General features: G+C 44.0%; 1 protein-coding gene across 2 annotated transcripts in view; it reads right to left on the bottom strand.

The window, feature by feature from the left end:
• GMPS (guanine monophosphate synthase) overlaps window positions 1–24,165 on the bottom strand; it is a 64,254-nt gene that overhangs the window by 5,271 nt on the left and 34,818 nt on the right. For both annotated transcript variants that reach the window (XM_075003965.1, XM_075003966.1), the window contains 7 exons: window positions 23,852–24,025; window positions 18,878–18,983; window positions 17,612–17,727; window positions 15,265–15,390; window positions 13,647–13,762; window positions 8,431–8,561; window positions 408–580 (listed from right to left, as the gene is read on the bottom strand). In XM_075003965.1, the coding sequence (XP_074860066.1) occupies window positions 408–580; window positions 8,431–8,561; window positions 13,647–13,762; window positions 15,265–15,390; window positions 17,612–17,727; window positions 18,878–18,983; window positions 23,852–24,025 (942 nt within the window). The remainder of the gene's footprint in view (window positions 1–407; window positions 581–8,430; window positions 8,562–13,646; window positions 13,763–15,264; window positions 15,391–17,611; window positions 17,728–18,877; window positions 18,984–23,851; window positions 24,026–24,165) is intronic.

The following is a 24,165-nucleotide window of genomic DNA, read 5'->3' as shown; positions in this document are numbered from 1 at the left end:
TTTTTCAAGTGCTGAGCAATCACAGCTCCCACTGAAATAAATACATTTTGAAAGTTGGGTCACTACTAAATATGGAAGAAAGCAACTAATTCTAAGCCCTCAAAGGCTTGAACGTTTTGGTGAATATTCTTAAGGGGGATTTTTTTTTTTTTTTACTACAGTTGCCTTGTTTTATCAATCTCTCACAACATCCTTATGGGCTTGTCATACGGCAGAGATCCCTCTAGGTAGATTACACTGACAAATCACAATACTAACTAGGAGTCAAGTATTACATATAATTTTAAAAACTTTTGTAAATGTTAAGTTAAAAATCACCCAAAAAACAGACAATGTGAAAATATTCTTTGGTTCACGCCACACCAAAAAGTTAAAAAAATAAACAAATTTTAAAAAGGAACTATTACCTCTTGTGGGATTTCATTGCCAGGAGTTGCTGCAATGCCTGTCATGAAGTCACTAGTGATAAAGGTTCGAATAACCACCGATCTCTGACAGGAAGGTTGTTTCTGTAGGGGGTCTCGGTCAAAATGCAATGGTGTCAAAATTACTGGCATCTGGCTGATCTTTCCAGCATAACCTTAAGCAAAAGCATGATAAAAGCTCCATATTAACAATGTTGTGCTAAACAGCTATTTTTACTCTCAATTATGTCACAGGCATAAAAGAAGCATGGTGAGGGAATAATCATTGCAACACTTTTACACTGTAGGTAGAAAACATGGTATACAAAGAAATATATTTATATGGACGAGCAGCTTTAAGAGCTATAGTAAAACCCCGATTTACATGATTTCAACTTACATATTACTTGGATTAACATGAATCAAAATCAGCAAGTGGAGTCGACTAAGTGATGTAGCACTTCGCCTGCCGGCTTCAGCCCCCAGCTTCCTCAGCTGGGGGAAGCCAGGGAGCAGCTGCGCTGCTACACCTATGTACCCACCCAGCTCCCCCAACTGGGGGAAGCCAAGGAGCAGCCATGCCACACCTTGCTGTTCTGCACTGTGGCTTCCCTAGCTAGGGGAAGCCAGGAAGCAGCCATGCTGCCCTGCCGGTCTCTCCCCACTCCCCCGCCACTAGTAGTAACCAGGAAACTGACCAGCGCTACTGTAATAGTCAATTTCCTGGCTCCCACAAGTGGCAAGCAGCTGGGAGCCAGGTACAGCAGGGCCAATAAGTTTCCAGCTCCCTGCTACTGGCAGAAGCCAGGAAACTGACCAGGGCTGCTGTGCCTGGCTTTTGGCTCCCTGCTGCTCTTGGGAGCCGGGAGCCGGGAGCCAGGCGCAGGCAGGATGGGGGACCTGCCCTGACTTACACGAATTTTGACTGACACATGGTTACTCATGGATGGAACCTCCACGTACATCGGGGGGTTTACTCTATTGTTTCTGGGGCTTTTTAAGAGAGGTTACATATCTTGTATATTTCACCTAGGGTATGCAAATGTTCCATGTGCCTCAAATTGGAAGATTTTTTTTTTAAAACCAACAACATCCATTAATAAGATTAACAGAACGGAGTGGATCTCATCCATCCCACCCCTCTTTACTGACGTAGACAACTGTTGTCATGAAGTTGGACATCACTGAAATGTGGTGGGTTTACAAGAATGGTAGGAATTGCATGCAGGCTTTGTGAATTGCTTGCAATTCTAAGTTTATATGTGCATCCTCAGCACAGGCAGTCCATGTTCCTTGCTCTTTTGGCTTGGCTTCCTAGTGTAACAGTGAAGCATCTATGACCAATGTTTTCCCAAATGGGCCAGTTTGTTTCCGCACCAGGCTAGAGAATCTCATGCTCTGTAAAGGAACGAGACTAACTTATCCATACACTACATACATGGTTGAAAGCCAAGGCAACAGATAAAGGCAAAGCCTTATCAACAGCACCACAGGTACAGGAAGTCATGTGATTTAGGGGGGCTGAGACAAGAACAGACTGTTATCTGTGGGCTCAATCTGAGCCCCAGACCAGATCATTTATGGACTGCAATCTGTCCTGAGACAGATACTTCTTGGCACCAGTCAAGGGGCAGGATGTCTATATGGAAGAAGGCTGTGATGGAGTGCATGTGTAAGTCAGGCTGGACGTGAGAGGCAAGCAGAGCAGCTCCCAGTGGTTAAGGATGACCCTGGGGCTACAACTGGCAGGTAACACCTCTGCCCTGAACAAAGAGGAGGGAGGAGCCGAGCTGGGTTTGAATCGGGGGTGGCAGTTAGAGGCTAGGGAAAGAGAGAGCTGGAAGGCAGCCAGCCTGAGGAGGGGGAAAGCTACACCCCAGAGGGGCACCCCTCGGGGTCTTCTCCCCAGGACGGGTTGGAAGGACTGTCTCTGACTGCTGTACTGACACTTCTGTGAGAAACTGGGCATCTGTTGCCTAATAAACCTCTTGTTGTACCTGCTGAGTGAGAGTCACTCCTGCCAGCGGACGGGGTGCAGTGCAGGGGGACCCCTGAACCCCATCACAAAGGCATTCTTCAGATCAAGAACTGCAAGCCATCATTTTTCCAAAGCATTGAGCTGGTACCATCTTAAAGCTCACTGATGAAAGAGGCAGCTTACCCCCTTGCCAAGAGCCTGTTATCCTAAAAGATGTCCCAGATGACAGACAGGATAGGTGGTTTTGAAGGGGGAAGGGAGAAGAATTCTATGCTGTAGCCAGAATGAATAATGTTGGGAAGTCATACGTCTATCATTGCACACCAGGCTGAAGAGAAGTGAGCTAGATGACTACCAAATTATGTGTTAGGGTTTTTGATCAATGGGATTGCATCGGGGGTACTCTGCAGTTCTCAAAGACCCTATTAAAGTTATTGCTTTGTGTGAGCTTTGGTTTGGAATGAGGAGCATTATGTTTGCTCTGCTGAGGTCTCTGTTGCTTCAGCAAGGTTTATAAGCCCTCTGGTGGCAGAAGGGCAAAAGTGCTGGTCTAGATTTATATGACTTATGTATTTTGGTTCAGGAGATGTTCATTCCCAGGGAGTGGACGGCTGCCTAAAATCTTTCAATTAATGTAAAGAACCATTGGTCTTCTCACTTTTCAGGCTGTTACTGTCAAACAGGAAATCTTGGATTCATCTGGGAAACACAAAAAAACGAAGCTATGATTTTCAGTAGATGACAACAACCATTGTCACCAAGTGGAAAGATATTCCTGCGGTAATGAGGCTTGCAGGATGTCCTGACATTCAACTTCACCTCCAAAAGAGCATGAAACTATATTCTACCCTCTGGAGGGAGCTTATCTATGAATTCTGCAAATTTGGATTAACTGACTGAATCATATTTAGAAATTAATGCCTGATAACTACCTACTGGAAATTGCACGTTGATGCCGATGAGAAAACTTTCCTCCTAAGGAAGACAAAGGGAGTCTCCTTCTTGGGAGTGAACCTTGACTGATGCCTATTTGTTTCCGTGGCAGCTTAGAAAACTAAAGTTTGGGATAGGATAAGCAAAAAATCTTCTCCCTTAGCTGGCACAAAGTATTTTTTCCTTTCTTCCTTTGGAATAGGGGCTCACATTACTTGTGCCTGCCAATGTAGCCTTTACATTATTGATGCATTGATATCACCAATATCTTAAAAACCAAAGATGGTGTCAAAGGTTCACACTCCCTAAGGATTACAGGAACAGAATTAGAAGGGTAAGATCCACTATGAGAACTACAATTAAGTTTAGAGACTGTAGGAGCATGTGAGGAACAACAGAAATGACCACAACAGTATTCACAAGTTATCTTCTACTTACAAAAAACCTTACTACACAGATAATCGATGCCACAAATTACAGAGACAGGTGAAAACAAAGGAATACCATGTTCTCCAAATTTGGGATGCTTCACTTTCCATAGGTTAATCTGTTAATTTTCCCTTATGTTCAGCTGAAGGGTTCCACCTCAGTCCATGAAGCCATAGAAAGGAACAGGACATGCTGTTGGTCTGCAACATCCCTTACACCACCAGTCTAGAGCACAAGATGACGACGAAATGCATGGACAAATGAACATTGCTACAAAAATTCTTCTGATCTTATTTGCACAGAGCATGTGTGTACCCACAGTGGAAAACAAATAGGGACCATGACTTCAGAACAACATTTAGGAATAGATTGGACAAAACAGTAGAAAAAAACAGAGTGGGAAATAATTCTGTATTGGGAGGGAGATAGAGTTACATAAAGATATGAGTATACTGTTATGGTCTTCATTCTGTCACTGGAATTCACAGATTCTATTACCAGAGGGGCCTTATCAAGTTTGACCTGCATAATTTAGGCCCTAGAATTCCTAGTAATTTGTGCATCGAGAGGAACTTCTCAAAGACGTATCTCTTAGCATACCATCCAATCCTAAAAAACTGAACGTCACTTTGTGCCTTGGCAAGAAGGGGTTCAATGCATACAAATGTAAACTTTACTTCCAATTTCAATTCGTGTAGTTTCAACTTCCAGCCAGAACGTTCTTATAATACTTTTGTGTGCTATATTCAAGAGATTATTTAATATCTTTTCTCCCTGTTTAGGTACTCATAGTCCCTGATCAAGTTACCTCTTACCCATCTCTTACAAAAATTGTGTGTATTGAACTCAAAACTCTCACTGTGAAAACATGATGGGTTTTCACACCAATTCATTGACAGATTTTGCAGTTTCTCATATTTATAGTCCTTGGGTAGAAACAATCTGAAATTGGCCTCTCTCCAAGGATTTACTATCTGGGTAAGTGCTTGCCATTAAGGAATTAGACTGATCAGATCTGTTTAACAATTATGTTAACATAAGCAAAATATACAATGCCATAAAGATGTCTAAACACACAATTGTGCTCTTAAGTGATTTACAGTCAGAGTTTGTCTTTAATTCTTAATTTGTCCTTGTTAAACATTTTCAGTCACATCTAAGTAACCCAGGAACCCATAATCCATTTTCAAAAGTGACAAACACAGAAAGTCAATAGGACATAACAGTGGAAGTAATTCAAGAGTTTTTGAAAAATTTACACTTCATGTTTTATTACTACTGGTTTCTGGGTTCCAATTTTTTTTCTTAATTTTGCAAACAAAAATAAAAGTCAAAGTCCTATTCATCAGTAATTTGATTTCCAGGTAATGAAAGAAAAATAATTGTGTAAATTTCATTAATGATCTCACATACACTTACCATGAACCTCCCAGTCTCTGACATATAGCTGAGTTGTGAGCTATATTACAAGTTAACTTATAGTTATCATATTCCAAGACTCAGTCTATGTAATTTAGGCATTAGTGGAAATTAAAACACTTTCTCAAGGGTAAGTTTTACAAGTGTTACTGTGCATAGGCTTGCAAATGTTGGTTTTACAAACAGTTCAGCCTTTTTATTTTAAAGATAAGCTAAAAAAAAACACGGTAGCAGATCTCATGAGGATTTACGTAGGTTTGGCTTATTCTTGAAGAGCTCCTCATGAAACAATATGATACTGGAAGAAATGTGGATGTTTTTCTTTGCACAGTTAATTTACTCCATGTAAACACAGATGATTCCTATCTATCTAAATCATTACTCAGCAATTTATTTGAAAGCCCGTTTTGCAGTTAGCTAGCTATTATTCTTTTCTGTTTTAACCAATTCTAACTTCTTGAAATTAAATTGAAAACTTGAGATTAAATTAAACACTTAAACACTTAAAATTAGCATACTTGGCCTGCTCTTCACTGTTGAACAATATTGATTTGCTGCTTCTCAACCCCTCAAAGATGACAAACCTAGGAAAACTACTGTTCAGCTTAAAGAAATATCTCAACGTTCAGATGACAACAATTTGTTTGTTCTCAACAGATCTGGTTACATCTATACACATTTATTTTAAATCATCTGTCAAACATGTAAACTGTGTCTACACATGCACAAAACATCAAAATATGTGGCCCTCTTTCAGAAGAATGGGGCACAGGCATCAGAATCCGAACTCTGATCCCATATCAAGAAGATCGTCCCCTTTCAAACAACTAAATCAAACGAGTACATGTCTAGGTGCTCCACATCCCACTTTCCTGAAAGAGGGGTCTAGTATGGCACTGGTCAGATGGAGTGTTGGGCTGCTCCAGCTGGCAGCAGCAGGGCTCTAAGATCCCTGCGTCTGACCACCTTAAAGTAGCATGCACACAGGAACCCCATGACAGGAAGCTCATAGCATGCTAGGAGCAGCCCCAGCATGAGCTCCAGCTGCATGCTCTGAGCGATGCCACGATGGCCAGCACACAGTCCCTGCGTGCGCCCTAGGGCCCCCCTCCAAGCCCTCGCAGGCTCCTAGGGTCTTGGGGGGTGGCGGGGGCTAGAAAAAAAGGGCCTACTCCTGGACAGAGTAGGAGCTGTTGGACCTCCCGAGTACCTGGAAAGAGGAGGAGGTCCTCCATGAGATGGGCATCAAGCGGCAGAAGGCTGCAGCATTCACCTGCCTGGCCCAGGGCCTCCTCACAAGGGCCATCCTGAGCATACTGCAGAACAGGTATGCAGTAAGGTTAAGGAACTGAGGCAGGGTTATGCCCAGGCCTGGGACCAGGCCAGCTGCTCCGGGACAGTCCCAGCTATCTGCCCCTACTTCTGGGAGCTCCAGGGCATCCTGGGAGCCCAGGACAGCTCCCCACCCTCAGCAGTCATGCATACATTGGCAGAGGAGCAGCCTGGACCGGTGACCCAGGAGGCTGACATGACCACCAAGTGGCCGAGCGAGGAGGGGGACCTGCTGATCGCCATTCCCCTCCCACTCGTCCAGCTGGGCGACCAGAAGCCGGGCACCTCCGGATGTCGCCCAGGGACCCTCCGGTATGTACAGGGCGGGGCGTGCACCCTGGTCCGTGGGCTGGAGGCAACGCACCAGCCACATGACCGCACGCAGGACCAGTGGTCCTGGGCTGCACACATGCTGGCTGCCTGTGGCACACAGCCCCTGTGGCAGCCTGTCCACGATGGCTAGCACCTGCCCCCACTGGACGGCACTGCGAGCCACATGTAGGGCAGCAGCCAGTTGGTGCTGGACAGCACCTACAGACCATGCACCATGGGCTGGAAAGGGCCACCTATTTCAGAAGACCCCAGCCACTGTGCCATCGGATGGGATGCCCTACTCATGGAGGGGCAGGGCAGCCCACAGCCAGATCGCCCCTGACGCCATAGTACATTACCAACACACTGTCTGTCCCCTTCTCCATACAGCTGCACCATCCATGGGCTGGGAGAGCCCATCAGATGTTGAGGGCGGCCAGGCCCCATCCTATGCCGCTCGCCATTACCTTGGAGGACATTGGCACGAAAAGTCCAGGAACATGTGTCCAATGCTGCCCCCCCACACACATACCTGCTCCCACCCTACCCACCTGCCTGTGTTCCCCACCCCCTCCCAGGTGGAGTCGAGGTGTCCCACAGCCACCTCTTGTCATTCCACTTCCCCAGCACCAGGCACTCCCACCAGTCGGTGCTGCTGGGGTGGCTCCAGAGGTGCTGGGGCACCCAGTGGGAACTTGGCGGTGTTCTGGGTTGGGGGGCCCCATGGCCCTGGGGGGAGGGCTCAGCCACCCAAGTAGATTGGGGGGGTGGCTGTGGCAACAGTGCAGAGCACTGACAGCAGGGTCTCCAGGACGAGGGTCTCCTCCTGCAGGAGCTGCTGCTGTGCCTCCATCCTGGAGCATAAGTGGGCTCTGCCGGCCTGGGGACAGCTAAGCAGTACTCAGCTTGTACGGGGTGGAGAGTGGGGTAGGGACCCTTTAAGGGAGAACCTGGCTCAGCCCCAGAAGGGCTTGTCAGCCATGGGACCCCATCCACAGCATTTCCTGCTTCCCTTCTTTCGAAGGAGGGCTTGGAACCATGTGGACGCTCCCTTTCGAAAGATCATGCCAGCCTATCGAAAGGGTGGATCGATCTGTCGATTTGCTATTAGCATGCGGTCACTCCCTTTTGATGGCTGCTATTTCAACCTCCACACGTTGATTTTCACCCTTTTGAAGGGGTGCTCATGTGTAGACCCATCTTTAATGTTTGCATAGGTAATTAATATCACAAGTGAAAATAGTAAGATCATCATATGTAATTTCGTGTCTTTGTGATTCATACACCACTACTCCACAGAGAAACAGTGGAGTGCTATAGAAAGTTACTGTTGCCAGACAAAGGCTGTATTAATAATTAGGCATTATGAAGTGTCAAAAAATTACTTTGACGGGATTTCTGTAGAATAATCATGTTAAAGACTCTAAATTTCACTCTATTTGGACAGCTTCCAGTGAATAATGCAATTCACTGCAGACTTTGAGCAGCTCAAACACCACATTAAGAAGATACATAGCACAGTTCTTAGATATTCTGGCTCTAAATCTGAAACCACTTATTGATTTAAGAATTACAAGCATTTTCCAACAAGCACAAGATCATGTATCCAGGCCAAATACTTACCAGACTCCCTGAGAATATTATGAGCCTCAAAATCAGCTTGGCGTAAAGTGCTGAGGACTCCAGTTGTCAGGAAAGTGGGTGTAACATCTGTAGGAGGTTCTTTGACTGGTGGACCAAACACATAGACAACTCTACGAAGATAAAGTAGATCCAGAAAAATAAATTTTATGTCTAAAGATATAAATAGGTTGTGTGAAGTTTTCATTTTCAGTGGTCCAGTGAAGAACATGAGACCCAAAAACTGTAAGAGTATGATTTTTTAACATCAGCACTTAAACATTATCTTGAGTTTAAAAATAAGGACAAAGACACTTCACCTGGATACATTCGGTAAACCTGATATACCTTTTTATTTTTGGTACTCAATTTTTTTTGTTTATTATGGATTTCCTATATATAATTCCAATAATTCAAGGCTTGTTTTCTTTTTTCTTTTGGACTAAACCAAAATGCCCATTCATTGCTGTTACTGAGAGTGTTTTTCACTTCAGATGACAGTGTAAGTTCAGACTGTTCCAATAATGTTCAATAAGAATTTTATACTTGCATTCTGCTTCTTCTGGAATCTACTTTAAAGGGATCACAGCCTCCTCAAGGAGGCTAACCTCACAGTTGGAGAAATAACACACTGAATACAGAGGTGTGTTGATATTTATAAATCTCTCAAAGGTATTATATTAATAATTCAACTCCTGAGTTCAAAAACTGTATTCATTCCAGCTTCGTTGCTTTATCTAACTGTACTTGAGACTGTGCCAAAAATACAACATGAAGCTGTTCAGATTCATAATTGGAGAAGAAACTTCAGTTACTATAGACTACTTAAACAACAAATCCTTCACCATACAGAGCTTCTGTAACGAGAAATGGGAGAGACTGCACTATTACGAATTATAAAGATACTCCCTTATACAATATACACGATAATTTAAGTTTCAGTGGCAGAACCATGTAAGTTAGGACTTACAATGGATTCTTTAACAGCTTTGCTCTACAATTAGGTGAAATACAGGATAACAGACTGATGGACATGACAATTTAATACATCCTTAGCAGGCCTGCCCAATAGCAATTCGGGGCACCAGGTCAGAACAGAAAATAGGCTCCTACACACGCATATCTGCCTGACATTTGGTGGTGTTGCCCAGCAAACACCAGCTGGACCTAGCAAGCTGCCGGCTGCACCGCTTGGTGCACTCTTCTGGCAGAGCCAGGGCTTCCACATGCCCACCCAGATGCCTTCACCACTGCTAGTACCACCCCAGACAATCCTAAAAGTTCTGTGGTCTGCTTGGGTGATTTCAATGGGCTTGCCCCTGCACCCTCCCACTCTCCTGCACCACTGTCACAGAAGCCGTAGCCAGGAGCCCTGGGGTCCTTTTAAATAACCCAGGCTTGGGTCAATTGTCCTTTCTACCTTTCCCAACCCGCTGGAGGCAAGGGACAGAGACCAGGCAGCCCCACCACCAGCACCACAGTGTCCCTGCTCCAGGAGGGGCCAAAGGCGGATCGTGGAAGATGTACTTCTCTCCGCCTCTGTCTGGCACCAGGTCACAGAGTGGCGCCTCCAGCTGGAGGCCAAGACAACCTGCTGGGAGTTGATGAGGAACACAAGGGATGTGGTGAGCAGCTTCAGGGGGCTCCTGGCCTGATGCTGGCTCTCCAGCTGGTCCATCCAACAAGGTCCCTGTCGAGGCTGAGCCCCCTGCCGAAGCAGCCCCCCACCCTACCTCCCTGTCCTCCCCACCCGGGACCCCAAACAAGGTATCCCGGGGACAACATCGCTCAAGGCCCTCCACCCCTACCCTGCATAAGCCTCCCCCTCCCCCCACCCACAAGGTGCATTTATGTCCCGGCCCCAATGTAAAATAGTTATAGGGTTCTGTTCTATATTGTTATTAGTAACTGCACAGTTTGGTTAAACATAATAGTTTATTTTGTCCACATCCCCATGTGCTGGGGGAAGGGTGTGTGTGATGGAAGTAGGGAGCGTGCAGGGGCATGACAAGGCATGTATGGGGAACCTGCTGGGGCCAGGATGGTGATTAGTGGGACCCTTAACAATGTGCTCGCCGAGATCCTCCTAGACACAGATCCCGTACCATGGGCCTGGTAGCTAGGAGCAGCAGCTGGATGTTCGTAGCCTGGCCCAGGCTCAGCCGCATACCCCAGGATGAAGGTCTCACCCTTATTTTCCACAATATTGTGGAGAGTGCAGTAGCGCCCACCACTTGGGCCACATTCTGGAGGCCCACCTCCAGGTGTGCCAGGAGACAGAGCCACCAGCCCTTCAAATGCCGAAACATGTCCTCCACCATGTTTTGGGCATGGTTTAACCAGGAGTTGAACAGCTCCTGGCAGGGTTTGGGGTGGCCTGTACAGAGCCACACAAACCAGGTCTGGAGGGGACAGGCGGCATTCACCACCATGCACAGGGGCATCGTGGTGTCCCTGAGCAGCACCTCCCTCTGGCGCCATAGGCTGGAGTTACGAAACACCCATGCATCGTGGGTGTGGCCAGCCCACCCCACATACATGTCCTGGAACCAGCCCCTACTTCCACCAGGGCCTGAGGCACCACAGAGTGGTAACTCTTTAAGTTCATATATTGGCCCCTACTGTGTTCTGGACCGTGGATCGGGATATGGGGACCATCCAGGGCGCTGAAGCAGTTCAGGAACCTGGTGACGGCCCCGTCCAAGTCTCCCACACGGATGACCCTCTGCAGGAGCATGGCATTGATTGCCTGGGCCACCTGCATGCAATGAAGGACGTATGCACACATGAGGGTAAGTGGAGAGTGCTAAGCTTCCCCACTCCCCACCTCGTCCCCCACCGCCTAGACCCCAGTGGATCTCCTTTCATGGGTTCCCTCCCCCCCACCCCCGCTTCTCCCCAGTGGGCGTGTGGCCTAAGCTTGCCTTACTTCCACGAGAACAGCCCTGATGGTGACCTTGCCCACACCAAACTGGTGGCCAACAGAGCAGTTGCTATCCGAGGTGGTAAGTTTCCAGACAGATATTGAGACCCTCTTTTCAAAAGAGAGGGTGGGCTACATCCATGTGTCTTGATGCCACAATGCAGGGGTAAGCCACTGGCAGAACTCCAGGAAGGTCTGCCTCCATATTCTAAAATTCTACAGCCTTGCTTCATCCCACTGCCCCATCACCAGGTGCTCCCACCAGCGGGCGCTACTGGGGTAGCTCCAGAGTTGGTGGAGAACCCAGGAGGAGTCACAAGTCCGGATGTTCCACAGCCATGCCAAGAGGGTGGCCCCCAGCAGGAGATAATGGGGGAGCCGGCACTGCTGAAGACAGCAGGGAGACCACGTCACTAGCAATGGCCTGAAGCAGCTCAAGCTGCTGCTGCTGGTCCATTTTGGCTTGTCTGTACTGGCATCTGTGGGGGCTCGTGGCAGGTCCGTAGGCCTTGTGGTGTGCAAGGTGAGGCTGTTTGGGAGAAGCCCTTTAAGGGAACGACTGGCTGCAGGTCCAGAAGGGGCTGTCCACCATGAGACCCCATCTGCGGTGCTTCCTGGCCCTTTCTTTTGAAAGGGTGATTGGGACAGTGCAGACTCCCTTTTGAAAGAGTGCCTCACCCTTTCGAAACAGCGGATCAGAAGCACCAGCCGCTGCTTGTGTGGGCACACTATTTCAAAAGGCGATCTTTTACACCGTCAATTTCAAAAGAGAGCCTTTCTAAATCACGCTCTAGTGTAGATGTAGCTCTGGTGTCTGGCTGCTCATAATTAGCCACTAGGCTATCTGCTTCAATCCTTCATCCCACCAGAAACTTTCCCACCCTTACTTTCACAGATATTATTCGGCACATAGCAAGCAGCAACAACGGGAAAACTATTGACTTCATCTAAAGCACACTACAAAAGCATCCCTTTAAACAACCAAAGGTACATTCTATCACCACTCTGCACCTGCTCAGCCTGTAGTTGAGCTGCTCCTTACTGCTGTCCCAGCTGCCTGTATATGATTTCATGAGGCATATGAGCAAGGTAGAGATTAGGACTCCTAGAATTACCATCAGAAAGACTGAAATGCCTCGTTATTTTCCAGTCGGGAAGAGAGTTCCATCTTGGAGCTTTCTGAAGCAATCGAGTTCTTAAAGATGCACACATCATGTGCCTTGTCTGACCGTCCCACACTGAGGTCAGTGAAGAGGCCTTTGTGATCCACTAGTTCCTGCAACACCACTGAGAAGAACTCCTTGCAGTTTATGTTCTCTTTGGCAAGATGGTCTGGTGCCAAGATAGGGATATGCATTTCTTCTATTGCCCCACCGCATAGCAGCAAAACAATCCGCTATGTACATTTGCAGAGTCACGCTTTTTCACCTCAGAAGGGCTTTGATTGCAACAGCCTCCAAATCAATTCCCAGCTGACTGGTAGCTGTCTGGCATTGCAAGCTTCCACAGAGTTACTGCTATTTGCTTCTCAGCTATCAGAACGGGTCTCATTCTTGCACTGTTAACACTTCTTGGATGGGGAAAACAATTCACAAAGTTCAACAAAATAGTCGTATGCATGTGAAAGTTTTGCAGCCATTAGTCATCATCGTATAGCTGCCTATCTTTGTGGTCCCTCCAATCTGTCCTCATCTCCTGGGACCAGAGTTGGTGTTTCATTCTGTTAATAGGCCCGACTGCTGCCAATATATGCCAACTGCTACGTTCTATGGGTTCCTGCATGTGTACGTGCATGGTCTCCTTGCATTCTCCTTTGTGCCAGCAGATCCTGTGAGGTGTTGGGCAAACCGCAGCATAATATGCAAAGCGTTTGCAATGCTTGGCACAGCAGTTTGCAGCAGAGGAGGGTCCATACTTGCTGTGCTCATACTTTTTGTGCTATGATGTCTGCACAGATAACCAGAGAATAAAGGGTACAAAACAATTGTCCGTCCTTGCATGCAAGAAAAGAGGAGGGAGGAGAAAGTGCGCTGTGGGAGTGTTACAACATGTACTCAGAACCTCCGCTACAAGGTTTTTGTTGCATCAGACATAACTACACAGCAGAATTCTTTAGACAGTGGTATAAATAAATCTCAAAAGTACATTTTATGAAGGACATAACATTTAAAGGAAAACAGTTATACTAACTACTTTCAGTTCTGAATTTCTAATTTCTGCAATCTATGTACAATTATTATTCGTAAATCTATTGTCAAAAACAATGGTAATTGCAAACTGAATTGAGAATACATGCCTGTTTATGTTGTGGCACATCCGTGGTATGAGCCTGGCTAAGAACATAAGAGACTCCCAGTGCGGAGCATCTTTACTGGAGATCCCACATACATAGCTATATGAGCGACAGTCACCCTGGAAAATAACCAGAAGTGAACCACTCAAACAATTAACAAACAAAACAATATTCAGTACTTTCCATTTATATGTAAAAATCAAATTAGAAAACTAAATTTTAAGTCAAAAAATCAACATTTGATTAACAATTATAAACCCACTGAAGTCAGTATGACTGCATGGATACAGCGGGGGGGGGCAGAATTTCAACCTATATCTTTAATTTGCCTTATAATTCATGGGTATTTGCAATGCCTCTGAACAGCAAACTTACATATGAAATACTCAGCAAATTATGGCATTCTACAGAAAATTTCAGTCTCAGCTTCCAGCACTGTCATCTATGAGACCTTTAACACTTATTTAAAAAAAAATAGATATCGTTGCATCAAAAATGCCCCAAATCACAAAGTATTTTAAAAACCATAACCAATGCCATCCAACAGAAGCTCAACAAAAAACCTGAGTAATACAGCAATGCCCCACAAAAGAGGCAAGTTGAGCACACTACTTTTCACTAAATGTAATTAAAGGAACTTCTTGTATATAATACTATAAGAACAGCCTATTAAAGGGGAAGAAGGCATTTAGCTTACTATGTCTGCACTTCTGTTTTGGTAATATGCAGTGCTCCTGGGTGGGTGGGTGGGGCTGGTACTCAGCAGCCCCCACCAGGGTTCCTACAGCTGTGGCTGCCAGTGGGGCTCTGTGCCTCAGCCAGCTCCTTGGCGCGGGGCTGGTGGGGTCCCACTGTCACCCGGCCAAGGATCCCAAGTACCGGTAAGTATTGCACAAACAAAAGGACTGGTAATATGTAAAAATTAATAAAAATAACATTTAAAAAAAATCATTGGTATTAGAAGAGCACTTGCAAGCCTATTAATAACTGCTATACTAATGCAAATGCAGAAAACAGTCCATTTAAATCAAACAGCCAAGATACTGTATGCTGTGAATTTGATCTCAGCAGAACTAATTAGAATGGATAGAGAGATACCAGTACTTTTGCTGTCAAAAAACAATGTCAAGAGAACCCTTTGTTTCATGTCAACAACATAGTAAAATATCTTTTAAAGCTTTCAATATTGTATTCTATTCCTATTGTCCATAAAAAGTTGTTTCCACAAATATGTTTTAAAGGAAAGCTGTTTGGTGCTAATGCTTTTGGGATTTCTTTTTAGTTATAAAAAGCATATAAATGGCATTGAAAAGGCAGTATAAAATCTTTTGGCACAGCATCTGATGTGTGTTACTTAATCTTAAGGACTTCAGATAGCAGAACAGTCACTTGGGTAAGGCCTGGATAACCTTCCTGAGGACATCATATTATCTGAAAGCGCACATATCAACCAAAGTAAGTTTAAAAAATAAAAGTGAAATATTGTGTGTATTCTTTCTTATGGCCATGGTATTTTCTTCATTTTTATTCTTACGGCATTAATTATTGATTATACTATAACACAGCATTTTGTATTCAGCATAAGCAGCCTTCTCCACCTCTACAGAAATACTCTACTAACCTGCACTCCCACATTTTTGATTGGCAGCAAGAAGGCATTCAGTGAATGTAGGCTTGTTATCTGCATCAGCTTCTCCTGGTCCTCTTCAGTTGTGCATGATTTGACCCTTTGCAACAACGTGTGTGGCTGTGCAAGAAGGCGGAAAATCACTTTACATAATTTTTGTAATAAGATACATTTAGATAAAACTTACAAATGATTTTTCAGCCAACTGTCTGTGTTTACTCTACATTTATGGCAGCTTTAGTCGTTGTAGAGTAATTTGCAGTATGGCTTCCATTTAACAAAGTTTAAGTATTATGCGGAACTATGGCCTCATAGTCTATGGGCCTTAGCAGGTTTGAGACATCTTTCTAGATAATGGATTTGAGAGCAAATCTAGAAAGAAAAATAACTCAAAAGGTATTATTCACTGAGATTTCCATTTATGATTTTTCTTCCAGATGCAAAAGACGGCAGCATCCGCATGAAGGAAGCAGATCTGTACGTAACCTTGGGATTCCATTTAGGCCACTGGTGATCAGGAGTATCACATGCTCACGTAATGCTTCAGCAACTTAAGGTCAGGTGTGATGAACACATTGTTCTTAGTGCAACTCCTGATAGCTAATTTGTAGCCTTTTTCAGCTAGACAGAAGATGTAGCTGAGGTTATCATATGGTAATTGCTGCAAATAGAGGGAAATGATATACTACTAATTTAATTTACTCTGGTGCTCAGAATTCCCGTTTACGACATCTCTCAAATACATTAGATCCTTATTTCTCACATTATGAGCTAACTGTCCAATGACAGCAACAGCTATATTTGGTCTCAGAAGCCCTCTTAGCATAATGTTTAGAGTACTCTTGTTAAACAACCCATTCTGGTGCTGTAGAGTAGTACACAATCTACTTTTTCTAAAGAATACATTGAACATTTAAATGCAGTTTTGTAATGGTACCAATAATGTTTATTACACACACACACACACACACACACACACACAAAATCTTGAAGCTGGCAGCAATTAAGCATCAAACAGCACTTCTCAAACAATGTAGCAATATACTTCAAAACATATACACAGCCATATGGGACATATCAGGTAAGACCAAAGGTCCATCTAGCCCAGTGTCCAGTCTTCCTACCAGGTGCCCCAGAGGGAATGAACAACAAGTAATCATTATATGATCCAGCCTGTATCACCCTTTCTCAGCTTCTAGCAAACAGTCTAGGGATACCATCCCTGTCCATCCTGGGTAATAGTCATTGATAGACCTACTCTCCATGAACTTAACTAGCTCTTTTTATTTAGGTCTTGGCTTTCACAACTCCTCTAGGAAAAAGTTCCACTTGTCGACGCTGCGTTATGGGAAGAAATACTTCCTTTTGTTTACTTTAAACCTGCTGTTTACCTATTTACTTTGGTAACCCCCCTAGTTCTTGCATATCAGGAGTAAACAGAACTTCCTTGTCTACTTTCTCTGCACCAATCATGATTTTATAGGCCTTAATCGTATCCCCCTTCGTCTCTTTTCCAAGCTGAAAATACTCAGTCTTATTAATTGTTCCACATGTGGCAGCTGTTCCATCCTCCTAACCATTTTTTTGGAATCTTTTCCAATGTATGTTTTTAGGTATGGGGCAACCAAATGTGCACACATATTCAAGATGTGGGATTGAATACCACATATTTATATAGAGTTAATATGATATTTTCTGTCTTATTATCAACCCCTTTCTTAATGATTTCCAACATTCTGTTTTTGCTTTTTGACTGTCACTGCACAAGTAAGTATTTTCAAAGAATTACCCACAATGACTCCAAGATCATTTTCTTGCATGACAACAGGAAATTTAGACCCACCCGCCATCATTTGACACATATAGTTGGGATTATGCTTTCCAATATACATTACTTTGCATTCATCAACATTTAAGTTTCATCTGCCATTTTGTTGCCCAGTTCTGAGAGATCCATTTGTAGCTCTTTGCAGTGTTTGGGACAAACTATTTTGAGTAGTTCTGTATAATCATCAGATTTTGATGTTTCACCCTTTTGCCCCTTTTTTCATATCATTTATGAATATGCTGAATAGGACTGGTTCTAGAACAAGCCCCGACAGGATGCCCCTATTTACCTGTCTTTCTGAAAACTGTCCATTTATACCTACCCTTTGTTTCCTATCTTTTAACCAGTTACTGAACCATGAGAGGGATCTTCCCTCTTATCCCACTTGGAACAGTTAAATTTTCATATATTATAAATCACACTTAACACATCAAGGAATTAGATTTCATATTTCTTTCATGGTTTTGGTTCCCATGAGACACACATTCTTCAGTTCCAATGATATTTAATTACCTTCTTAACACTTGCAGAAAAATCTGCTACTATTTTCAAAATATTGTTAGTTTCAGGGAAGTCTTTGCAAACATAAGGTTCTTCAGCACATATTACTCTGATTGCTAGGCCAGGACCTGAAATGCAAAGTTAGAATAACATTGCAATAAAGAACAAGTGAACCGTCACATTCAAAATGTATTATAAGAATCACAGACGAGCCACCCTTATTGCTAAGTATACTTTTTTTTCCACTTTGCTATATCTGCAGTATTAGGTAGCTTAACAAAATTTCTACCAAGATTGTATCCTACACAAAATCTGTTCTGAAACAGCACTTTTGTTACTTAACTTGTACATCCATTGTTTACCTACATTCTAAACTACATGGTTATGTCAGGCAGTGGTTTGCAGGCAGGCCTTTGACGGTTTGCTACCAAGGGAAAGGACTGTAATTATAGCAATGATGAGACAGTCGGCCACTGCCTCCTCCTCTTATATAACTTGTATGCAAAAGTTGTGGAGATTAGAGGAAAACTTTACAATTACAAGTCTAACACATTGCTGAATAATGCTGACAGTGGAACTGCCTTAAAAGCTGATTATCACAAAACTGCTTGTAATTTGGTTCGAAGTGTCTTAATGGCAGCTCCTGTAATACATGGGCAGTGCTACACCTCAACTAATTCATAGCTTTATATAGTGCTCGTGCTAGTAATAGGCTAGTTTATGCCTCCCGTCAGCTACTATCTTCTGCAAGAACCATAAGACTACTTTTGTTCCTTGTGTATTTCAAAAGCAATGGTCCCTTTTAGGGTTCTGTTTTCTCCAATACAATTCTGAGGCTGTCTGGTCAAGAACATTTTCTGTCTCCGATAGCCCCTCATTTCTACAAAAGATAAACTGCTCCTGGGAAAGAATGACTTATATTAGTGTCCCAAGCTGGACAGTACAAATAGTATTCAGTTACACCTGACTGTTAATGGAGTTTTTGGCCTGTGGAGCAGAAACAGAAAGCATTTTTTTAAAAAAAAGTCTACCAGGATAATATTTCTTTCACCAATGTAAACAGCACAGCAGCTCACTTATGAGGAGTGTTTCATCTCTAGAAAATACAAAATCTGCTTGAGTGTAAAGCCATAGTAGATATATCAAGTTTCTATCCCAATATTATAGAAATCAATTTTTCTTATACAGTATTCAAATATAAAACTTCTTCTGGGGATTAAAATAAGAACAATACTGCCATTTGACTTTAATGAATTATATTAACTCTAAAGCCCATACCTGGGAATGGATGCCTTGAGACCAGCTCTTCTGGGAGACCAAGTTCTCTCCCTAGCACTCTGACTTCGTCCTTGTGGAAGTCCTTCAGTGGCTCTATTACTCTACCCTACATAGAAAATAAAGTAGTTTACATTCAAGCGAACATATTCCAATAACATTTTATACTAATAACTCCAATTATCTGCTGACAAATACAGTTGCAATCAAACTAGTCTTATGAAAAGTTGGCAACTGCCAGTACTGAGAAACAATACCTGAAGCAGAAAGGAAGGAGTGCACGTGAACATTGTTTTGAGGAAATGCTTAATAAGAAGTGAAAATGGGTGACCATGACTCTTCACCACAAATTTAGCTTCAAAGATAGAAAAAACAGAACTGTTCCAACAGTTGTTTGATATATTGCTACTTAAAGCTGGCTAAAGTGTTTGTTGTGAATAAGCCATACAAATTTAGCTGCTTTTTCAGTTCAATCACTAACAGGCCAACCCAGAAGTTTTTAAATACATGCATTCGTCACCAAAGACTTGGGGAAAAAATTCAAGTTATGGGCCAGTCACATCAACTATTTTCTATACATTTAGTGTGATCAGTCACTACTCTCCAAAGGTTCTTGTATTACAATTATCACTGCCATATCTGAGAACCTTCCAGTCATGCATTAAACACCATGTCTAACATCTGTCACACTTTTATTTTTATCCTTTGCCCAGGTGGAGAAGTGTACAGAATCACAGAACTACAGAACTGGACCAGACTGAAAAATTATCAAGTTCAGTCACCTGCACCATGGCAGGATCAAGTAAATGTAGACAGCCTCAGTAAGCTGTCTGTCCAGCCTTTCAAAAGCTTCAAATGGCACGGATTCCACAGCCTCCCTTGGAAGCCTATTCCAGAGCATAACTGCCCTTATAGTTTAAAAAAAAAAAAAAAAAAAAAAAAAAAAAAAAAGGTTTCATAATATCTAACCCAAATCTCGTTTGCTGCAGATCAAGCCCATTAATTCTTCCCTACCTTCATCAGACACGGACAACTATTGACTGCCATCCTCCTTATGACCGTCACTACTGCACTGAAAGACTTGTAAGATTTCCCCCTTAGTATTCTTTTTCTCAAGGCTAAACCAAAGAGGTTCAACTTGTGTATATGTTTATGCTAAGGGAGGCAGGTTTAAAGAAGTGCTCCTTGCATATAAAGTGGTGGTGAGGTCTGTGATGGCTCTGAGTTCCTTTGGGAATTCTTTCTACAGTTTCAAGTGATGCCTCAAGAAAGTACTCTCTCTACATTAACAGTAAAGCTCATAGCTGAAGGAAAATTGCATTGCACTGGAGAAGGGAACTTGTTTAGGTTGGTCTTCATCCCCCAGCTTTAGAAAATCTTTTAATATCCTGGGCTCAGGTGATCAGGAATATCATGAACTACTGAGATCTTGAACTTGATTCAATATTCTGTGGGAAGCAAGCACACTAGAACCTCAGGTTTATGAACACCAGAGTTAAGAGCTGACCATTCAACCACATGCCTCATTTGGAACCAAAAGTGTGTGATTAAGCAGCAGCAGAGAAATTCTTCCCCCTCCTCCCTTCAATTAAAAAAAAATGAAATACAATACAATATTATGCCAAATACTAAAAATGAAAGGAAAGCAGCGTCCTTCTTCTGCATAGTAAAGTTTCAGAGTTTGTATTAAATAAATATTCAGCTGTAAACTTTTAAAAGAACAGCCATAATATTTTGTTCAGAATTTTGAACATTTCAGTTACAAACAACATCAATTCCCCTTAGGTGTTCATAGCTCTGAATTTCTACTGTATAGGAAACAGAATGGCTATAATGCATTCCTGGCAGCCAGCTTTTACAGAGGCCAGATGTAGGTTTTTGTGTCAGCTGGAGTTTCCTAAGCACTTCACGACCAGGTATATTGCATCGCTATGGTCCATCTGAGAGCTTATGAAGGCATGAGTAACTGAATGCAGATCACTGCTTGCCAGAATGTGATGGCGTCTCCTAGTCAACAAGAGATGGTGCTAAGCATTATTCTAATATGCTTTTGTGAAAGTGCTTACTGTCAATAAGGAATCCAGAAGCATGCCCAAGCTATGGACTAAACTGACAAATTTTGGGTGCATGTCTTCAACCAAAAGGAGACAGCACTGTGGTTGAAACTCTTCAAAATGCTTTCCTATACCAGCCAGCACCATCTCTATCATGCGCAGGTTAAGCTTCAACCAGCTGTTTTGCATCAATGGGCTAATTTAATCCAAGATGTGGGCCATCTTGATGGGAGAGCTGTGGTCATATGTGGTGAAGCATAAGTAAAATTGTGCATCTACTTATTTTTGGCACTTAATCCATGTTGTTGACCAGCTCACCCATGGGGTGCATGTAAATGTTGCATAGGAACAGAAGAAGAACTAATGTTTGTGGACTTCACAATCACTTCTGGGTCTAAATAGTGGAGGTGCAATTTCCCATCATTACGGCTGTGGCCACACTTGACCAAAACTTCAAAATGCCCATGCTAATGGCCATTTCGAAGATTACTGAAGAGGCGCTGAATACTCAGTTGAACTAGCATTAGGATGCTTCTGGCCGTGGGGCTTTGAAAGCACCGCTTTCAAATGCGTGTGGCTACACGGGGATCCTTTTCAAAAGGACCCCGCACACTTCAAAATCCCCTTTTTCCTCTCAGGTGAGGGGAATAAGAGGATTTCAACATGTGCAGGGTCTTTTTGAAAAGGACCCCCGTGTAGCCACCACATGCGTTCGAAAGCAGTGCTTTCAAAGCACTGCAGCTGGAAGCGTCCTGAGGCTAATGAGGCGCTGAATATTCAATTCAGCGCCTCATTAGTAGTCTTCAAAATGGCCATTAGCATGGCCATTTCGAAGTTTTAGCCTAGTGTGGCCACAGTCTACTTGTTGGGCAAGTCCCTCCAGAAAGGATTTAAGCCATTTAAGTGTATTATCCTGGACTACTAACTACCTCTCTGTCACAAGAACACTATATTATAGTTAACATTGTCAAGCATTTCAGAGAAGTCCCCAAGGATTAAAATGGACACGTATGCTCTAACCACTGACAACAGATCACCAATACTACTAATGTAGTTTCAGTTCCACATTCTGGCCTGAATCCAGACTGTGCCAGTCTAGGATAATAGCGTCAATTAGCTAAAATTGTAGTGGTTCTTAGCTAGCTTCTCTATGAACTTGCTCAATAATGGAAAGTTTAACAACTAACTGTAGCTGAGCAAGAACCAGGCTGAGTTTGTGTTTGAAGGACAAAGGAAGATTCTTTCCAGACTGAGGATCTGGCTGTTTCTGGCCTGAGTAGAACCAACGGCCCACAACTCGTTTTCATCAGGCAGGAAAGGTGTGAGTTCAATAAACCTGTCTTGAGTCCAGGCTACAAGAGTAACCCAATCTTGCTAGAAAGCAAGCATGATGAACTTTGGGAATGCAGACCAGCTACTGATTAATGAGCTGAAGGCGAGGTGCAGCCAGGTTGTCTGGAAAGCTACTTTGTATGAGCTTCCCATGTCAATCAAATGGTATTATTTCTGTTCCCTTATTGCGAAACACTTTTCCATTCTCCCATCTGAAAAGCAAAATCTCTTATATAAAACTTTCAACAAAATAATTCATTGACAATTTGTGAATATTTTCCCAACTATTTAGGATTGTCCAAATAGTCAACCAACCAAAATTACTTTGAGAGAACCAAGAAGCTAGAAAGAGTAAATTAATTACGGCCTAATAGCTGTGACCAAAATAGGGCCCTGCCACAAAGAACTCTGAACAAAGCCTCCCTTAGTGTTGACAGTTTTATTGATAGGAAGGTACAATAAGGTCTCAGAGTATGTGACCATGCTCTTTTTATACGTCTGACCCCAATTCCTACAGTAAACCCTGCACCATGATTTCCAGTTGCTCTTAACTCCCTCCCCACACCCTGGCTCTACACACCCAGCTCTGCATGGCCCCAGCTCAGCACCCACCAGTCAGTTCACCACCCATGCATAGCTCCTGCTCACCTTCCCACCCCTGCCTCTAGCTCTAGCGCACCACCCCTCAAGGCGCGACTCCAGCTCAACCTTCCTGGTCCCGGTTCAACACCCTGCCAGCTGACCACCTGCACGCAGCTCTGGCTCACCCTGTATGCCCACATCTCACTCCGGCTCACCACCCCTCACGCACAGCTCCAGCTCACCCCACAGCCGCTGCCCCGGTTTAAACTGCCCACACTGGTTCAAACCCCTCGCATGTGGCTCCAGTTCCATCCTCCCTCCCCCATTTAAGCTGCACACACATGGCTCTGGTTCAAGCCATCACCGCCTGCCCCTGCCCCGTGCAGGTCTGGCTTAACAACCCACCCCCCTGGTTCAACCTCCCTCCCAGTTAAGCTGCCCATCCCACACAGCTCTGGTGCAAGCTGCCCACCCCCCAGTTAAACCATCCACGCGCAGCTCCGGTTCAAGCCACCTGCCCCGCACGGCTCCGGTTCAACACCCCACCCCCCGTTCAACCCCGCTGCTAGCTCACCACCCGTGCCTGGCTCTGCTTCCAGCTCAACCCCTTGCCCCCGCCATGGCCCAACTCACCAGCTGAGCAGGGCTCCAGCTCACCACCCCTGTGCACAGCTCTGGCTCAACTTCACCCCCCTGCAGCCCTAACCCACCCAAGGCTTAGCCGCCCACCCACCCCAACCCACTGTCAGGCTTAACCCTCCCCAACTGCCCCCCTGCCCCCACAACCCAGGACATATCTTTCTGCTACTTCCCTGGCTGCAGAACACGTGTTCCGCTGGGGAAAAAGCCAGACCTCCACTTATGCAAAATCTGGGTTTACGCAAGGGCATGCAGAACGGAACCCTCATGTACTCTGAGACCTTACTGTATACATAGTATTTGTTTTTTCTAATTTAACTTCAGATTTGTGTTACACAAAAACAAATGTTATATCCTCATTTTTATTTACCTCTTCTCTCAGTTTTCTGATCAGCTCTGTGTCATTGTGATGAGTTTTGATTACTTCAGCTTTACCACTTGCAACAAGGGAAGCACTTTCAATGAGATCTGGTCTTAGAGTTCCCTGAGCAAGAAAGACCTCTTCAGGTTTCAGATTCATTTCTCCAATTACCTCATTGGCAATCTAAAGTGTGGAGGGAAAACACAGATGTTTTACATTGATCCTGAAGAATCCAAAAGTACATTGCACAACATACCTGAAGGGTTAGTGAATTGAAATCTCTCCTGCTCATGATAAATATTCTACTCCTGAACAGGGGAAGG

Source organism: Carettochelys insculpta, chromosome 10 (assembly GCF_033958435.1).
Source record: "Carettochelys insculpta isolate YL-2023 chromosome 10, ASM3395843v1, whole genome shotgun sequence".
In the NCBI taxonomy this organism is placed as follows: Eukaryota; Metazoa; Chordata; order Testudines; family Carettochelyidae; genus Carettochelys; species Carettochelys insculpta.
This window is presented reverse-complemented; position numbering and strand designations above follow the sequence as displayed.